Source organism: Leptodactylus fuscus, chromosome 5, assembly GCF_031893055.1.
Source record: "Leptodactylus fuscus isolate aLepFus1 chromosome 5, aLepFus1.hap2, whole genome shotgun sequence".
Classification (NCBI taxonomy): domain Eukaryota; kingdom Metazoa; phylum Chordata; class Amphibia; order Anura; family Leptodactylidae; genus Leptodactylus; species Leptodactylus fuscus.
The window spans coordinates 78,199,666-78,218,290 of NC_134269.1; the positions used below are offsets into that span (position 1 = coordinate 78,199,666).

Below are 18,625 nucleotides of genomic sequence, written 5' to 3' on the forward strand. Positions count from 1 at the left end.
GAGCTTCATTCCTGTGTTAACATGATGGGCACTCCAACACCCATCAAGGCTGAAGACTAGAGATGAGCGAACACTAAAATGTCCGAGGTTCGAAATCCAATTCGAACAGCCGCACACTGTTTGGCTGTTCGAACGGATTTCGAACCCCATTATAGTCTATGGGGGAAATGCTCGTTTCAGGGGTATGCAAAATTCGATAAAATTATACTTACCAAGTCCACGAGTGACGGTCGGGCTGGATTCCCCTTGAAGTCTTATCCCAGCGCAGCGCCCCCGCGGCGTTTTCCGGCTGGAATTCACTCTGCCCAGGCATCGGGGCCTGAGCAGAGCCTACAGAGCCTGCGCATGCGCAGTCGGCTCTGCCTAGGCCGGATGCCTAGGCAGAGTGCATTCCAGCCGGAAGACACCACGGGGACACTGCACGGAGAAGACTTCTACAAGTAAGAGAAGAACCAGCGTTGATTGGCAGAATGTATAGCATTCTGCCAATCAACGCTGGTTCTGCATCGAACCTTAAACTTCGAACAGCTAGTAGTGTTCGATCGAGTACGAGTATTTCGAATACCATAGTATTCGATCGAACACCTACTCGATTGAACACTACTCGCTTATCTCTACTGAAGACCATTAGGAAAAAGTACCACCACCATCAGCTCAGCTTTGTACCAGCCCAGGAGGAGAATTAGAGGAATTTGGTTGTGTTATCTAGCGATTGTGACCAGTACCAGTTTGAGAACTACTACACCCAGTCTCTGGGTTCCCTCCAACAGGTTGCTGCAAGAGTTTCAATATTCTGTATATAACGGTTGACATTATATTTAGTGATGGTAACATTATTTTTACAGATTTTTATGTAATTTTATTTACAAGAGGGAGTGTAAAAATTTATGGAGTATAATAATCTGTTACCTTTGCTAAGGGTGCAACAATGAAAAGTAATGCAAAAATGAGAGCCTATTGTTTTTAACTTATGTGCCACATTCAACCCAGAAATAGTAACATACTAAAAGTGAAGGAACAAATAATACAAAGTAAACAATGGCAGGTAAATATTTCAAGATAAAAATTGGTCAAGGGAGTTTTGAGTTGTCAATTGTTATCCATTTATTCACAAGTGAAGTGTTGGTATTGGTACCATTGGTACAGGAAAAAAAGCAGTTACTATACATAAAAATAGTCACTGTTTATATTTAGGATATTTCTACCATAGTAATGTACATCAAAGACCTTGGAAAGCAATACTACATTATTTAGTGATACTAACAGTAAACTTACTAAAAACTGGTGCAGTTGGAATATATGCCAGTAGTGCGTGAGTGTGCGCTGAGCTCTGCTACAACAGAGATGTATCTCTGGTGTAGCAGAGCGCAGCTCAAGGCCAGCATTGCTACATCTCTGGTGTAGCAGAGCTCAGCGCATGGCCAGCTCTGCTACATCTTGGGTGTGGCAGAGCTCAGCGCACAGCCAGCTCTGCTACAACTCCGGTGTAGCAGAGCTGTGCACTCAACACTGCTACACTTGAGATTGGACCACAATGGAGACTGCTGTGGATCGATATTAGACTCCGCCTCCTCTGGCAGAACCAGTGTTGATTGGCCGAATGCTGTACTCTGTATGGCATTCGGCCAATCAACGCTAGTCAATGCATTCCTATGGGAAAAAGTCAGCTCCCGCATATCACAAGCTGACAGGGATCCCGGCGAGATAGTGGCATAATACAGGAACTTTGGCATGTTAGATGCCCCCAGACATGCTTCCCCTGCTGTCCCAGTTGCATTCCAGGGTGATGGCATCATTTCCTGGGGTGTCATAGTGGACTTGGTGACTATCCTGAGTCGAAATGTGGCTTCTCCTGAAACAAAGCATTTTTCCCCATAGACTATAATGGGGTTCGATATTTGTTTGAATAGTCGAATATTGAGGGGCTATTCGACATGAATATTGAATCTCGAATATTTCACTGTTCGCTCATCTATATACTTAAGAAGGCTGTCCCACATTATTAAGCAGCCTACATTTTCTGCCAAAATGGGAAAGAAAAAGGATGCGTTGGCTGCTGAGAAGCAGCAAATTGTGGAGTATTTAGGTCAAGGAATGACTACAATCAACATTGCCAAGACACTTCATCGTGATCACCGCACAATCAAGAAGTATGTAGCTGATTCACAGCACACACATGTGCGTTCTGATAAGGGAGAATAGAGGACTCTTTCCAACAGACAATTATTTCAGGTTAAAAGAGCAACTGCAAAAATGACTTGTCATAGCAGCAGACATGTTTTGAAGCTGCTGGTGCCTTCAACGTCCCCCGAACAACAAGATGCAGGGTCCTTCAGAGGTTTGCAGCTGTGCATAAGCCATCCTGTCGACCTTCTCTATCCACTGCACACAAGCAGAAACAGATCCAGTGGACCAAACAATACATGAAGACTGACTTCAAAACTGTTTTGTTCACTAATGAGTGCCGTGCAACGCTTGATGGTCCAGATGGATGGAGTGGAGGATGGATGGTTGATGGACACCCCATGCAAATACAGCTATGGCGCCAACAAGGAGGAGGTGGAGTAATGTTTTGGGCTGGAATCATGGGGAGAGAGATTGTCGGCCCCTTTAGGATCCCTGAAGGGGTAAAGATGAACTCCATAATGTATGTGGAGTTTCTCAAACAGCATTTCCTGCCATGGTTCAAGAAGAAGAACCGTGCATTCCACAGCAAGATCATTTTCATGCATGATAATTCACCAAAGTCTCATGCTGCAAATAACACATCTGCATCTCTGGCTGCTATGGGCATAATAGGGGACAAACTTATGGTGTAGCCCCCATGCTCCCCTGACCTCAACCCATTGAGAACCTCTGGAGCATCATCAAAAGGAGTGTCTATGATGGCGGGAGGCAGTTCACATCTAAGCAACAGCTCTGGGAAGGTATTCAGTCCTCATGCAAAACAATTGAAGCCGAAACCATCCAAAACCTGACAAATTCAATGGACAAGAGAGTTCAGAAACTCCTTTCGAAAAAGGGGTCCTATGTGCAAATGTAACATCACCTAGAATAAAGTTTTGACTTGAAAACTGTTTGATTTCAGTTTGTTATAACCTGCTAATGCTTATAATTTCCCAAATGACCATTTTTTTGTTCTTTATAAAAATAAAAAGGTTGAAAACTCTGCTGTGCATAATAATTTAGAACGTGCATTTTGAGTGCATTTTTGTTTTAATTAAAATATGTTATCATAGGCAGTTTGTTCAAAAACCTTTCAATTATACTCTAATAGTTGATGACTGGAAAATTACAATGACTGCAATTCATATATGTAATTTTTGAAAATAAGAGAAAATATTATTTGCATAATAATTTGGAATACAGTGTAGTATGTGGCTGTGAGTGTATTTGTGTATATTTGTGTTTTGGGGAGGGGGAGGTCAGAGTGTATAAACATGTTACAAAATCATCATGTATCCATAACTTGCTTTACCCTCCCTATAGTACTCATCTGTGGCTACACTGTCTACCAATAAGTATTTGGACACCTGCAGTAGAATAGTAAAACAACATGTATTCATATTCAATAGTTGGTAGAACCCAGCAGATGCTTCCTTACGGATGGTATTGATCGACACAATACTCCCGGATGCCTGTTGAAACTCCTGGTGTATGTGAGCCATCGGTTGGGTGCGGTTTCTCTGGCCAGCACCCGTCAGTCTCCATCTCCCAGTTTCGGGGGTCTACTAACTCGGGGGACATTCCGACAATCACCGTTCACTTTCCGCTTCGCAATCACATAGGCCACTATAGATTTTTGGGTAATTCAGTTTGCTTGCTGTTTCTTGAGAATTGAACATTTCTGTGGTACCCTACAATTATGCCTTTCTCAAAATTGGACAACTCTGCACAATGCCAATGCACTAATGCCAATGCTGTTTCTTATTTAACGGCAGAAAGCATGACGTTCATCATGACCGCAGATATCTTTATTTGCATGGGTGTCCAAATACTTATTGGTAGACAGTGTATAACCATGTTATTATTTGACATCCTATAAGTCACAGGTAAGTTAGTCCTGTCATAGAAGGACAATAGTGCATATCTGCTACATATAACTATTGTGTTGTGCAAAGGTTTAGAAATATCTGTTCTCAGTAACATTTATAGATTGGAGTTCTAACATAATTTTATGTAGGGTTTGTAGAAGTCACTTATAGCTAATGACAAGTTGGATGTAGTCATGGCTTTCAATTTCCAGTCCGGATGGCTAAAAAAAGGTTGCTTTTGAATTTAACTCTTCTTGTCTGGGGTGTAACTTTGTATTATGAAGTCAGTTATTAATTGTGGGATATAGATTAGTAATGGATCAGGTTCGACCCAAATTTCCAAAAGTTTATTTTGTGATTGTCCGCCACTACATGTAATTCAAGGTAGAAGACCAACTGATCTTTGTGACCTAGGCAGGCTTCTGGCATCATATGACAGCATCTCAGCCAATCCAATCTTACCAATGTGTGTTAAGTGGAAAGACTACAGTAATGATGTCATATCCAGCATGATAATAGATACTGTGGGCAGTAAGAAGCAGAGAAATTTTGTGATAGTCAACCTAGGGGAAGCTTTGTTTCACTGCATTATCCAAAGCAATTACTATAGTGTAAATACGGGAAATACTAACATATAGAGATGAGCGAACACTGTTCGGATCAGCCGATCCGAACAGCACACACCCATAGAAATGAATGGAAGCGCCTGTGACGCTGACTTTGCCGGCGTCCGGCGTCACAGGTGTTTCCATTCATTTCTATAGGTGCGTGCTGTTCGTATCGGCTGATCCGAACAGTGTTCACTCATCTCTACTAACATTGCAATAGTACTTTAGATTCATAGGAGAGGAGGATTTGTCTGGAGCATAGTCTAGTTAGATTTAATTAATTTTAGACAGATTGCCAGAAAAATCCTAAGAGTTGGTAAGTGAAGCTCTGCATTGTGCTGTGACTGGAGGATTCACTGTGTTATTCATACACTAGCCAGGTCACCTTTTCATTGCCAAAAATCTCATTTTGTAAATTTTTTTGCAATAGAGCAATGTCAGATCTGACATTAGTATAGCTTACTACACTGTGATCTGACTGCCCACACAGTGTAGTACTATCTCTCACTGAAAAAGTCAGTCCTTTCAGTGCAAAATCTCATTTTGATAAGCTTTTTTTCAATAGTATTTTGTTAAACAATACAGAAAACTGCCATTATTGCTGTAAAAATTAAAGCTGACTCATGCAGTGTGTTTTATTCTAATACTCACTGACCAGATGACCTTGAAATAGTATTTTTTTTATTAACAAACACAGAAAACTGCCATTATTATTGCAAAAAAACAAAGTTGACTTATGCAACTTGTTCAGCTTACCCTTTCCATGCATACCCCTTCAGAATTGTTGACAATTATTATTGTATATGCAGGAAAGTAAAATTTTTGTTTGAAAAAAATGGGGGGAGGGGGCAGGAGACAGAGGAAACACTTGTGCTTCTGTCATGCTATTCACCAGTATAAGTACTAATAATAAAAATGTGGATGATTACAGCAAAACTACTTCTGGTGTTGGCTGCACCTGCAGTAGCTGCATGGTTGTTGTACTTCCTGAATATAAAGATGACTTTTTTCATTAATTTTCATGCTCAGTCACGTCTGTCACAGCAGAATATCAGATCTGACAGTAGTGAAACACAAATTTTGAACCATGATTCTGTGCATTCCTCTTTTTCTCACACTGTAAAACATAATTTACCACACTGCCTTTCTGAGCTAATAACTATGTCTTCTTAACCTTCACTGACACAGATCCCAATTACCAGTAATCATGTGGCATCTGCTGAGAGATATATTCCTCATAGTCCAAGTCTTCTTCTTCTTGATGAGTTGGACGAGAACAGATAGTGGTTTTTGAATGTAGAGAAGGCAGAGGTGAAAGACATAACTGGTGGTGATGAATGTAGTTGTGGTAGAGGTTGTTATACTGGTAGGGGCACTAGGGGGAAATGTGGAGGTTGAAATTGTGATATTATACAGTAGAGGAATCCAATTGCCATGATCAGTCAAAAAAATTGGGGAAGGTGAATAAATTACTGAATCTGATGATGATTCTATTGCAGACATCAGTGACATCAGTAAAAGAGGTTGGTGGTAGATGCAATATTAACAATTCCATCCAATTTGCAGCTCCAACATCATAAAATCTGGTCTAGGGTAGGTCCAAGGCAAGCTTGGGTGGTGGTAGTAGTGATGGCACTGCCAGACATGCTTCCACTGCTGGTGGTGTGGCAGTAGCAGTCACGTTTTGTCTTCTCCTGTATGGGAACTTTTTGTTTATTACCATATGACATATCCATGGAAAGGTTAAGATCTGCATGCAAAAAATTTGCCATGGATGTGCAGGCTCACATGTAGTAACTAGGTCTCTCTGTACTCACATGAAATGGTGTCACCAGCTCATGTCACAAAATGGAAATGGCAGTGACATTGGCAAGCAAAGTGAGCAATACCTTCTCCCCACGATTTATTTCAACATCATGTATCTATAGGGGAAAGGGTGTCCAGGAAACAGCAATATGTGCCCAGTCACCTGCCTGGTCTGCATCTTTAACTGATACCTGGCCAAGCTACTGGTGCAGTTGCTGCTGTACCACTTAGTGGATTCTACTATGTATTGTGTGACAGTATATCATAGGCTGTATTTGGGTGGAAGATGTAATTTCTGAGCCATTAATGCATGTCTTGTAGTTGCATTATACCAGGATGTCTCTATTGTGACATATATGGACATATATGTCAAGTAAACTGACAAATATGAACATGACATCAGACTTCAAAAATAAAGTTTCTCCGCTTAATTTTTATGTTACATTGCACGATGGAAAAAGACGTATGCTTCAAAGGTATTCCATTCTAAGGCTAGGCTTAGGTCTGTGCTGGTAAGTCTACTAGGAGCCTCCTTTGTAGATTCTGTCAAAAATCATTGGCAAAATAGCGCAGCATGATGTCTAGGGTTTTCCGATCTCAAAACGAGTCTATGAGCAGGAGCTTGTATACTTGTTTAGTGTTTAAAAAATAAATGTTTAAAAAAATAACCCCTACCTACTGCAGAACACAGTATATCATTCTAGAACGTCTTGTGCAAATTTATACAAACAGCATTTTCATGACGGATGCTCTTTAAGGAACATCTCTCAAAGGGTTAATGAACCTTTGCGTACAGCGTCCATTCTCACCGTTTGTACTTCACTGTTACTAACAAAAGTATTTCACTTGACCTTTAGCTTGATAGAAAACAACAGGAGATTGAAAAGGAAAAAAACTCACAAAGGGAAAACCAAATGCTTTCCAGTACAGAACTTACTAGATCTCCCTGCTAACATCACAGCATATGTCTGAATAAAAAAAATGAGATTTTAAACTCCTACCTTACTAAAAGGAGAAAAATGTCATAGGCACTTAGCCAGATGGGTGTTGTGTTAAAAATGTTTTCCTTTGACTTAGGTAGGTATGTGACACAGTGGCACCTGGTCTAGTTATTATAACTTTCAAGTGGCATCTAAGAGAATCACTTCTTCAATTGTTAGCAAAGAACTAGAGTATAGTAATATTCTGCAGATCTGTGCAGTGAATAGAAGACTAATTCAATACATTTGAAAACCTGTTATTTCAGCACAAATATTTGTTCTCTGATGTATGGCAAAGAAAAACGACATTTTTACACAATGATATCACAAAAAATGAACCGCTTGAATCCCAAAGGTCTTCTCACAGGAAAAATAAACCTTTATTTGGATTCAAAACATATTTAACCTGTAATAGCAATAAAAAAAATATTCAATACTCTTCCTACCTTTGTCAATACCGTAAAATATATAGCAATCCTAATGTTTCATTCGCTTAAAAACACGATTAAATTGACAAAGAAAGCTTGGGCTTGCCTCCTCTCTCATATAGCATGGAGGAGGTCCACACCACCAAGTATGCAAGCCCAATAAATTGCAAGTGGAGATATAAGGGAGATAGCAATGGAGTCTATTGTTTGGTCCTAGTTGAGTTAAGCAGACCAAGTAGCATGCGTCAAATACTCAGATTATATATCTACTAAAGAACAAAATTAGAGAACAACATACAATTTCCTACAGGTCACAATCGCTCCATTGTTCTATCTGAAATAATCCAAACAGGAGTAAAAGAGAAATATTTAAAGAGGACCTTTCATGTCCTCGGGGCACTGTCTGCTTTCTAGCGGTGTATCACACCACATGTGCCCCAAGGATGTGAAAGGTCCTCTTTAAAGCATATTTCATGAGTTACATATATTCTGAAGCACAGTATAAAAAACTTCATTGATATATTTGAAAAAGAACTGTGATCAAAATTAGAGAACTTTCAGATCCTTGCGAGTTATGGTTGTTTATCTGGCACCAGTGCTAATTTCCTTAATTATTAGAGAAACCTTATTTAATTGGCAGCCTAAGCCTACATTCCCAAGAAAAAGGTGAATGGGTTTGAAAACTGACTGCCGGGTTCCATTTCTCAAGCAGAAGGCGGAAACCCACAAAGCATAGAACCCGCCCTAATTGTTGACTGTTGTAACCTTCAAAAAATTCAGGTCTAATCTGTCTCTGAGCTATAGTCATTGCAGTTCTCTAATGTTGATCATTGTTTTTCCTCAAAATCAAGGGTTTGTTTTTTTTTTGAGCACCTTGGTTATTTCGCAAAACACTGTTTTAGTAGCATAGCATAGGCAAAAGAGAAATTCCCTCAACTGTTGAGCAATGAAGATTACATTATTTCTGAAAAAATCAAATGTTCAAAAATTGCTCTCTAATTTTGATCTGCAGTGTGTATATGTACTAATGTATTCTTCTTATTAATTTTCCACATATAGCTTAATTAATCATATATATATATATATATATATATATATATATATATATAATTTTTTTTTTATTTTACTTTGCTCTGGCTAGGTATGACCTAAGAACAATAAAATGTAAATGCTTCCATAATTTCTTGATTTTATAAATTGAGTAATATAATCTTGTAATGTTTTAGCAACTTGACTTTAAAAAATACATGAAAATTGAAAAGTGTACCTCCAGTTTAAAAGGCCTTAGGTACACAGGTACACGATACACATTTCAACATTAAATTTATAGTAGAAAGATCTAGAGACTAGGGTTGAGCCGATCTTGAGATTTCAAGATCGATTTTAAAATCCGATTTCCGATAATTTTCCAGCCGATCTCGATCTCGAAATTTGCTCCATCGCCGATCGGAATCCGATCTTTTCCGATCCCGATCCTCAACCCTAGTCAATTCTTCTCCATGGGAAAAGTCACTTTTAGGGTTGAGCCGATCTTGAGATAACCTCCGATCTCGATCCCGCTGGAAAAGAACGGGTCAAAATTCCGATCCTGATCACTCAACCCTACTAGAGACATATCATTCAGATGACCCCCATCTTGTGTACACTAAGATGGGGGTTACATTGGAAAAGCCTAATGTCCAAAACATTCGGCCAACTGATATTCACTATTAATACAATCAATACTCTTGATATGTATTGGTGACATATGTTATGTGTGATTAATAAAGGACATTTTTTCTCTTCTGTTCTCAACTGAGTGCTACAGATTGTGAGAAAGTGACAGGGAAAGTTCTGGAAGGACGATATAGCTCCCCCAGATTCCTCACTTTTGTGTGGTAAGTGAGGTCTTCACATGGCTATATCAAAACCTCACCTGGGAGTTTAACCCTTCTTATTCCAATGCAGGAAGGAACTTTCATGCACAGGTGGGAGCTGAACCCTTTTACAGGCCTATAAAGCCTGACAAGATTTTAGACCTGAGCAGTTCTTGAGGGAGAGTGGTGGAGCCACACGTATAGGAAGAGAGCTGTTGTTTAGTTAGTCGCCCAGCCGGGCAGATGATTGTGTTTACTATTTTTGCCTGAAGTTAAAGGGTTTGGCCACTTTCAGAGCAATATTGACAAACAAATGTAAAAGAAGAAGATATACAATTTTGCAATATACTTTCTGTATCAATTCCTCACGGTTTTCTAGATTTCGGCTTGCCGGTCATATGATGAGCACACAGGTACACAGCTGATTACCAGGCAGATGTCTGATTATTGTACTGTGACTATAACGAGCGGCACCTGTGTGCTCATCACATGACTATGGACCGTAAATCACATGACCATGGTCAGAGTTTTATCTTCTAAAAGTAACAGAATGAATGACAGCAAGCAGAGATCTAGAAAACCGTGAGGAATTGATACAGAAAGTATAATGGAAAATTGTATATCTTTTTATTGTACATTTGTTTGTCAATATTGCTCTGAAAGTGGCCAACCCCTTTAAGGGCTCGTTCACACGTGGGCAAAGGGGCGGATTTTGACAGCGGATTTCGCTTCAAAATCTGCCCTTTTACAATGGTGGTCTATACAGACCGCCGCTGCTGCTAGCGGAGAAAAGAAGCGACATGTCCTATCTTCAGGCGGAAACCGCGGTGCGCTGGGCCGCGGCTTACGCCTAGCGGCAGCACCCTCCTCTGTCGGCTCATTCATTTGAGCCAACATAGGAGGGGAAAGTTGTGACCGCGATGGTCGCGGCAGGTGGGTTTTGACCAGAGAGAGATGCGGCTCAACGCATCTCTCTGTGTCAAAACACGTGCGGACCCCCAAACGTGTGAACTAACCCTAAGGCCTCTTTATTTTGTCTGCCAACTCCTTTTATTTTGTTGCAAAATAAACACACAGGTTTAAAACCCTGTTGTATCTGATTTTGGTGTCTGTCTCTGACTGTGTGGGTCCACTGCTGCTACCGCTGATCATACCTCTCCCATAGGATGTATTTCCAAATGCTTATACAGATCGTCCAGGCTCTTCCCATTACACCTTTCCCATTAGGTGTGCCAAGGATGTAACACGCAATTATTTAAGAAACCTAGACTACGGTCCTTGTTAAGTTTTGGGGTCTGTATTTATTTGTTTGCAGTTCTTATAAGTGTTGGTGTTGTATGCACTTACTTATGTGTGAAAGGCAGTAGGTTTAATGTTGTTCAGGGCTTGTCCTTGGTAAATGGCTTGAGGCACCATGCAGATATGAACATAGCCTTATATTCCAACACCATCATCACCTACTTACTCCCTTTTCCTTACTTCTTGTATCTACTCCCTATTCCCTATCAATTAAAGATTTTAAGCTGGTATAGGCAGAGTTCTTTCCTATCATGTAAACCTATGCTTTTACCATGTTGTGTTTTATAATTGCTACAATGTGTTGTCCAAAATAGTTTTCCATGCAAAGAGCTGCAAAATTTCAAGCTTAATAAATAAATAAGAAAATTTCCCATTTCCTCATTAAAACATCTGTGCAAGGTCCTTTACCTGTCCATAGTTGTGGCTCTGTCCATTCATTTTCAATGTAAGGGTCAGAGAAAACCATGGATGACACACAGATACTTATCCAGTTTATCCATGTGTCATCTGTGCCATTTTTACTGACATGTAGACAGCATGAGGCCTAATATTTGCATAACCATGCCGATTCTCACCTCTGTTTTCATTCCACGTGATCTGCTTTTTTCATGGACCCATTCACATCAATGGGTGAATCGGATCCCTGAAAACTGACCTATGGGACTGATTAATGAACAAATAGAGCACGTCCTATTTTATCACAACTCACAAACACAACGTGGCCTAAGGAACAAAAGTCATTGCTCTACAATATTCTTCACAATATATCCCAGAGAGCTCAGGAAGTTGACAAGCATTTACAGCAAATTATTTCTAAGTTGGAAAGTGTAATCTCCACTTTACAGGAAGGGCTTTCCTGTAAGGATGTTTAACTGCGGTGAGAACTGATGGTGGAATCTTATCCTCCTTAGTGTTTGGAAGAAGGATGAAGTGCTAGGGTGGCGCCTTTGCAATTTGATTTTGTGTAAAAATACACACCAAATCTGATTTCTACTACATTAAATTGTTCTCCAGTAAAATGCACAAAGGAGAGAGGAAATATACTTTAGTTTTGGAGGACTCAGCAGCCTTTCTTTTCCTCAGTCTGAACACTGAGATATCAGCCACGAGAAGAGAAAAATGAAAACATTTCATTTGAGTGAAAAGAAGATGATTTAATACTAAGTTAAAGTCTAAGACACGGTGGCAGAATATAATTGGATATGCGTTCTCTTACGAGAAATAAGTGCAATTCGAAACCCTAAATATTATGCCAGTCACTTTGAAGAGGAAAAATAGAATTAAATATAAATGGAAAATCATCTAGGGAACATTAAGTCGGGAACTTCCATGGCTGCACATTTAGCAGTTTATAATGTATGGTTGATGTAAATAAATATTACCCTAATAGAATACATATGGCTTCCAGTAATGATAGCAGCAGGGTAGTGTGGATTATCACTTACTGTGCACTGACATCTTCAATTACAGCTCAAGCCCAATATGTGATTAAACTTAGAATAAAACCTAATGAATTTCAGACTTTGCTGTCACTTACTTGTATGGTTTAAAGGTAAATTTATATTCCTCAATTCTAGATGTTAGTGATGTGAAAAATATGGAGACATTGGAAGAATTTTAAAATCATTTTCTGCTTTAGATGCTTTTACCTTGTACACAAAATTAAGGCTTAAAAAATCACTATAACATAATATTTTGGGGTGCAGTTTGCATACGTGGTATCTTGCAAGATAGAAATAATTGTATAAATACAGAATACATGCACAATCTCATCTAATCAAATAAAAGTAACATATAAATCTTACCATGAACAGTAAATACAATCCATGATATCACCTAGTTGTATTATTGTACAATAAGTAATAAAAACTATTTTCTACAATCTCAAACCATCAATTACTTTACAGGCAGCAGGGGTGTAATGTTAGGGTGCAGAGGTGGTAAGTGGTCCATAGAGGTTGAGAGGGCAAAAGGGTTCCTCTGACCCTAAGGGGTAGTTCACACAGGGCATGGTTAGGCATATTTTGGTCCTGACTTTGACGCGGGAAGCCGCGTCAGAATAGGGCTAAATTGCGCCTGCCACGACTGTCACGGCTTCCGACAGTTACGTCTTCTTGCTCCAGAGTAGGCCCAAATGAATGAGCCTAGTGCGGAGGGTGCTGCTGCGAGGTGGACACCGGGGCTGAATCAGCCGCGGAATCCGCCTGAAGAAAGGGTGGCTCGCTTATTTTTTCCGTGAGCGGGAACATGCTGGAGGTGAGCCATGACGTCACTTCTGGAAGTAACATTGAGCTCGCTCCAAGCAGCATGGGAGGCCTGCAGTGCAGATTGCTTCTGTTCCAGGAAGACATCAAGAAGAGGAGGCGACATGACAACAGGTAAGTATGATGTGGGGGGGAGGGGGCCGTGGGCGGGCTAGCTAAGGAAGATAGGGAGGGGGTTTGAGGGAGGGAGTGAGAGGGAGGAGGAAGGAGAAAAGCATTATGGTAGTTGCAGGCTAGGAGCACAGAAAGCTACACCTGTAAACAAGTGCAGAGGATACCAGGAGCTCCCAGAGAAACACAGAAATCACTCAAAACACTGCTAAAGGTATTTGGGTGCACTTATTAACCCATTAATAGCACTAACAAACCTTTAAAAAAAAAAATCCAGAAAACCCATTTAAGGCCCTGGATACAGACATATACAGTGGGCGCAACAAAAACTGGTTTTACCCCTAATTGATGTACAGTAGTTTTATATTGCCTGTTAATGTCTGTATAGTTTTTGCAGGTAAATTAATTTGCACAAAAAGAGGAGATATTCACAAGTATTAGAAGATGCTGATTGAGGTAATCAGTGGTTAACACATTGGTGCCATACTTTAACTGGACAATGGCATCAATGTCTGTATGTACGTACGTATGTATGTAAGTGAAAAACAGACTGTAGAAAACTAAAAATACTGAACCATATATTTTTTAATCTATATTTCATTTCATAAACATTCCTAGTCTTCTAGCTTTACTTTTGGATAAATGTCAGGAAAGTGTCAATGTATCTTAAAGTCTTGGAGAAGACAATCAATATATACTGTGTGTTCTTGTCTCTAAATGTCCTGAAATGGGCAAAGTTAATATAAAAAAAATACTAACAAAAATAGAAAAGTGAAAGTCCCTTAAAATAATTCACAAAAACATACAGTACTTTAGCTACATGTGTGATGTGGGGAGAGAGGAGGAGCACAGAAGAGTGAGAAAAGAAGTGATCAGGAGGAAGTTAAAAGCTGTGTACATTCATGCAAAATTTCTACCATAATTTAGAAACACAAATAAAAATTCTACAAATTGAATAACAATGTGAATAGCTAGATCGCCTATTTATTTTAAGGCTTGTATTTTAATGTTCAGTTTAACACCTCCAACATGCAAGAACAAATTATTCTAACCCTGCAGATAGATATGAATAGTGAAATACATGTTTGTCTATGGTTTCAACTTACTTTGAAGTGATGTTTCATGAAATAACTGTTCAAAATTGTAAGATTGGTCTATGCTCAGCGGAGGTTGTGCACAACTGGTCTCCACTGCAGAAACTGGTTGACTTGCAATTACATTTTGTCTCATGGCATCCATCCATTTTCTAACTTCTGCTAGTAAAACTGCTTGCATTGCCTCTGTCACCTAAAGTGAAAGCAGCATAAAGTACAGTTAAATATTATACCAGTAATCAAAGAACATAAAACTAACATACACTTGCCCAATGCTATTTTTATTTAATATATATAATATATACTATTTAATATAATTTATCATATCTAAATTACTTTTTATTATAAAACAGGCTGTTACATTCTCCTTAGTAACATTCCTACTGAGATGTTACTAAGGAAAGTCCGTACACAGTTGTATTGTAAATATGCTAAGCTGAAACATTTACCAAACATGGATGATCACTTTAAATGTCTGTATATTTCAGTTTTATACCACCTAGAAAAATGGTTCTGTTGTCAGGACGCTGAGATTCTATTGAAGTACTAGCTGTAAAAGAATTAGAGGTATCTCTAGTTAAAAATACAATCAGGAATTTGAGCTTAATATATAGAAGTTCATGCTTCATGTAAAATCACATTCCTGACTGTGTTTTAACTGATGATATCTCTACTTCTCTAACCGCTAGTAAACGCTCTATGTACTACATTGAATGCATGCTTATGGACAGTCTCCTGGAAATGCTTACAGCCTGTTTCCTATTAAAGGGATCCTATCATTCAGAAGTAATTTTTTGTCCCTGACACGTCGGAATAGCCTTAAGAAAGGTTATTCATCTCCTACCTTTCATTGTCTTCTCTGCGCTGCCGTTCGCCCGAAATCCCGGTTTTCACTGGAATGCAAATGAGTTCTCTTGGGGTACTGAGGGCAGCCATTTATCTTGTGGCCGCGGGCATGGGCAGTAGGCTCTGCCCGAGGCCCGAAGCCTACAAGTTTCAATGCCTGCGCTAAAAGAAGAAACAGGAAGAGGATGCTCCTGAAGAAGATGGAGGCGGCACTGGAGAGTTCTCTGGCAGCATTAGGATCGCCCCCAGTGCTGTTTGAGTGCTGAGGCCTGCCCCTAGTGCTGCGAGAGAACTCATTTGCATACCGGCGAAAACTGGGATTTTGGTGAACGGAGAAGCTAACGAAAGGTAGGGGACGAATAGCCTTTCTTAAGGCTATTCCGACGTGTTAGGGACAAAAAATTACTTCTGAATGATAGGCTCCCTTTAAAAGGAAGTTTGATAGATTAATAAAGTATATCACAGAAATGTTCACCAAACATTCCCTGAAACAATAGGAAAATAAAGGAAATGAAATAGGAGTTACACTTTAGGCTAAAGCTCCATGTTGCAGAAATGCAGGTTTTCTTTTTTGGCTTCAAAAGGAATGGAAAATATACAGGAAGCTCTTATACTTCTCCCGTCTGGTCAATCCAGTCCTGGCATTGGCTCAAAAAAACGCTGCAAAATCTGCAACAAAAAAGCTGCCTTTCCACAACGTGGGGCCTAAGGCTAAGGCTAAGTCCCCATATAGCGGGCCACAGCAAAAAAGCACTGCAGGAAAAACTGCTTGGTCAACACATTGTGGTTTTCCTGCAGCTCTTTTCACAGAAAGTTTCCTCTGTGGACTTTCTGCTTCCATTATACCTATAGAGAAACTACTGGTGTTTCCATAGATATCATTGACATGCTGCAATTTACAATACCGCAACAGATTTTTCTGTAGACTGTGGAAGGGATTTGCGAGAATCCCATCCACTTTGCAGGGACTGCAAAATGTGTTTTCTTTTCATGCAGCAATTATACATACAGAAACACCAGTGGTTTCCCTATACGACTTTCTGTGAAAAGCGCTGTGGTCTTTTTTGCTGTCGCCCGCTACATATCACTCAATGTTAAACAAATAATTAGAAGTCAGATGATGACTGCTGTCCTATCTGACAGCAGTATATGACAGAGAGAGAGAGAGAAACTTAACTAGAGAAACTAATCTCTGTGAGAAGGTGACAGGCAGAGTGCTGAAGTCCAGATATATCAGCCCCAGATTTCTGATATATGTGTGGTCCAGGGCGGGTCTGGAGTAGGCATCAGCCCAGGTGTAGATCCTGCGCTCATTACTGGGCCAGGAAAGGCTGCAGCTGCTGCATTGCAGTGCAGTTCCATGAGGTGAAAGGAGGTGTATGGTTCTGTCCTGTAACCCTGAGTCCAGTTAGAGAATATTGCACCTGTTATGTTCGTGTGGCTGGAAGTAAGCCACATGTATAGTTAGGTTATCCGTTCTGATTAGTTAGCTGCTCAGACGAGCATGTATTTATTTTGTTTTTACCTAAAGGCTAGTATTTTGTTTTGTTTATGTGCCTGTACTTTTTTTTTTTTTTTTTTTATAAATAAACCAGTTTGCTGCACGTTTTGTGTCCCTGTCTTGACTGCTTGGGTCCACACCACTGCTTCTACCGAGCTCACTTCCCCACAATATATATATATATTATATGACATTATATATTTATACAGGTGTGTCTCTTGCTTCCCACAGTATTTATCCCTAAAATACAGCAGACTTACCTGTACTGATTGATCTTTCCAAGTAGAAACTATTTTCATTACAAAAACATTTTCTGCATCAGGAAAACTGGAACCATTTTTATCTATGTGAATAAAGAAGAGCATAATTTAATAATAGTCAGGGAAGATAAAATAAGTTTATAACAATGACAATGTTTTTGTGATTAGTATTGTTGCTCTCCAGGGTATATCTTTACCTTGAGTACTATATTCAGTCTGCAAAACACAATGCAAAACCCTTTCTTTCATCTGGCATTGGCTTTTAGACACAAGCATTTTGCTAGGAACAGGAGAAAACACTACAAGCTAACCTTTACTAACCTATGCATATTGTTTAAATGGGGTAAGAAGTGGCCGACACATCCATGTAATGATTTGCAGTTTAACCAATAGGAGAAGTTTGGGTTAACTCTCCTAGATCTGTATATGTTATTCTCTCACCAAATTATTTTTGCTTGGATTTTATAAGGTTCTGAAATGTGCACTTGTTCAGTGGCTATAGAGGATGATGGCTGATTTGCTTTTGTGCTTATTCACAGCCTAGTGCTAGGCTTTTTTTTTTAATGGACAGCACAGGTCCCTATAGAAAATAATGGATCTATTACCACAACAGTTTTTTAATGGTCCTTGTGACCAATTTGTTAAATAATAGAATATGTCATTTCTCAAGCCATTTTCAGAGATCCTGTAATAGACTTAAATCTATGAGAGATCTCTGAAAACGTATTACCATCAGATGTCTATATAATTATTATTGTTAGTTGTACTGTATATATGTTATTCTGTAACAAAACCATTTAGTGCTTGGATTTTATATGGTTCTGAAATGTTCACTTGTTCATTGACTATAGAGGATGTTGGCCAATTTGCTCTTACTTACACTACAGGCTTTCATGACCGTGGTGTTAGCCATTTATTTAAAGGACAGCACTCAGTCCCATAAAAATGGATCATAATAATGGATCTGCTCAATTGATTTTTGTAATAATACTTGTGACCAATCTGTTAAATAACATATGTCATTTCTCACGCCATTTTTAGGGAACCCTCAAAGAACTGAAGTCTATGACATCAATTACTTGCAGATTATTATTATTATTATTATTATTATTATTATTATTATTATTATGCACTAATACAATATTCAACAGGTTCTTTAAGACAGATGTATACTCTTAAAATCTTCATAAACCACATACATACCGTGCAAGATGTCTGCAAAAGCTGGAAACGAGGAACTAAAATGTTCTGTGCTTTTCCATTTTCCTCGGGTAGACTCCATTTTCTCCTGACTGCAAAGAAACATTTAATAATATAGATTTATAAAAGCATTAAATAATATTACATTATAGTATATTGGGGTCATCAATTCCTGACATGGCTGCCAATTTCCTGTATATCAAGAAGGACCAGAAACCCGAGGGGCATCAGAAAGAGAATGGCAAGGGATGGGTAAGGTGATTGAGATTCATTTTATTACTCTGACATTGTCAGGCTTTGTTATATGTATAGAATTATGTCAAGGGGGAACACGGTGG

At 39.2% G+C, this 18,625-nt stretch overlaps 1 protein-coding gene across 1 annotated transcript in view; it reads right to left on the minus strand.

Annotated features, from left to right (window-relative positions):
- WDR72 (WD repeat domain 72) overlaps positions 1 to 18,625 on the minus strand; it is a 190,010-nt gene that overhangs the window by 46,363 nt on the left and 125,022 nt on the right. Inside the window, exons 16-18 of the mRNA XM_075273477.1 lie at positions 18,291 to 18,379; positions 17,088 to 17,170; positions 14,493 to 14,673 (exon numbers count right to left, since the gene is read on the minus strand). Coding sequence (XP_075129578.1) covers positions 14,493 to 14,673; positions 17,088 to 17,170; positions 18,291 to 18,379 — 353 coding nt within the window. The remainder of the gene's footprint in view (positions 1 to 14,492; positions 14,674 to 17,087; positions 17,171 to 18,290; positions 18,380 to 18,625) is intronic.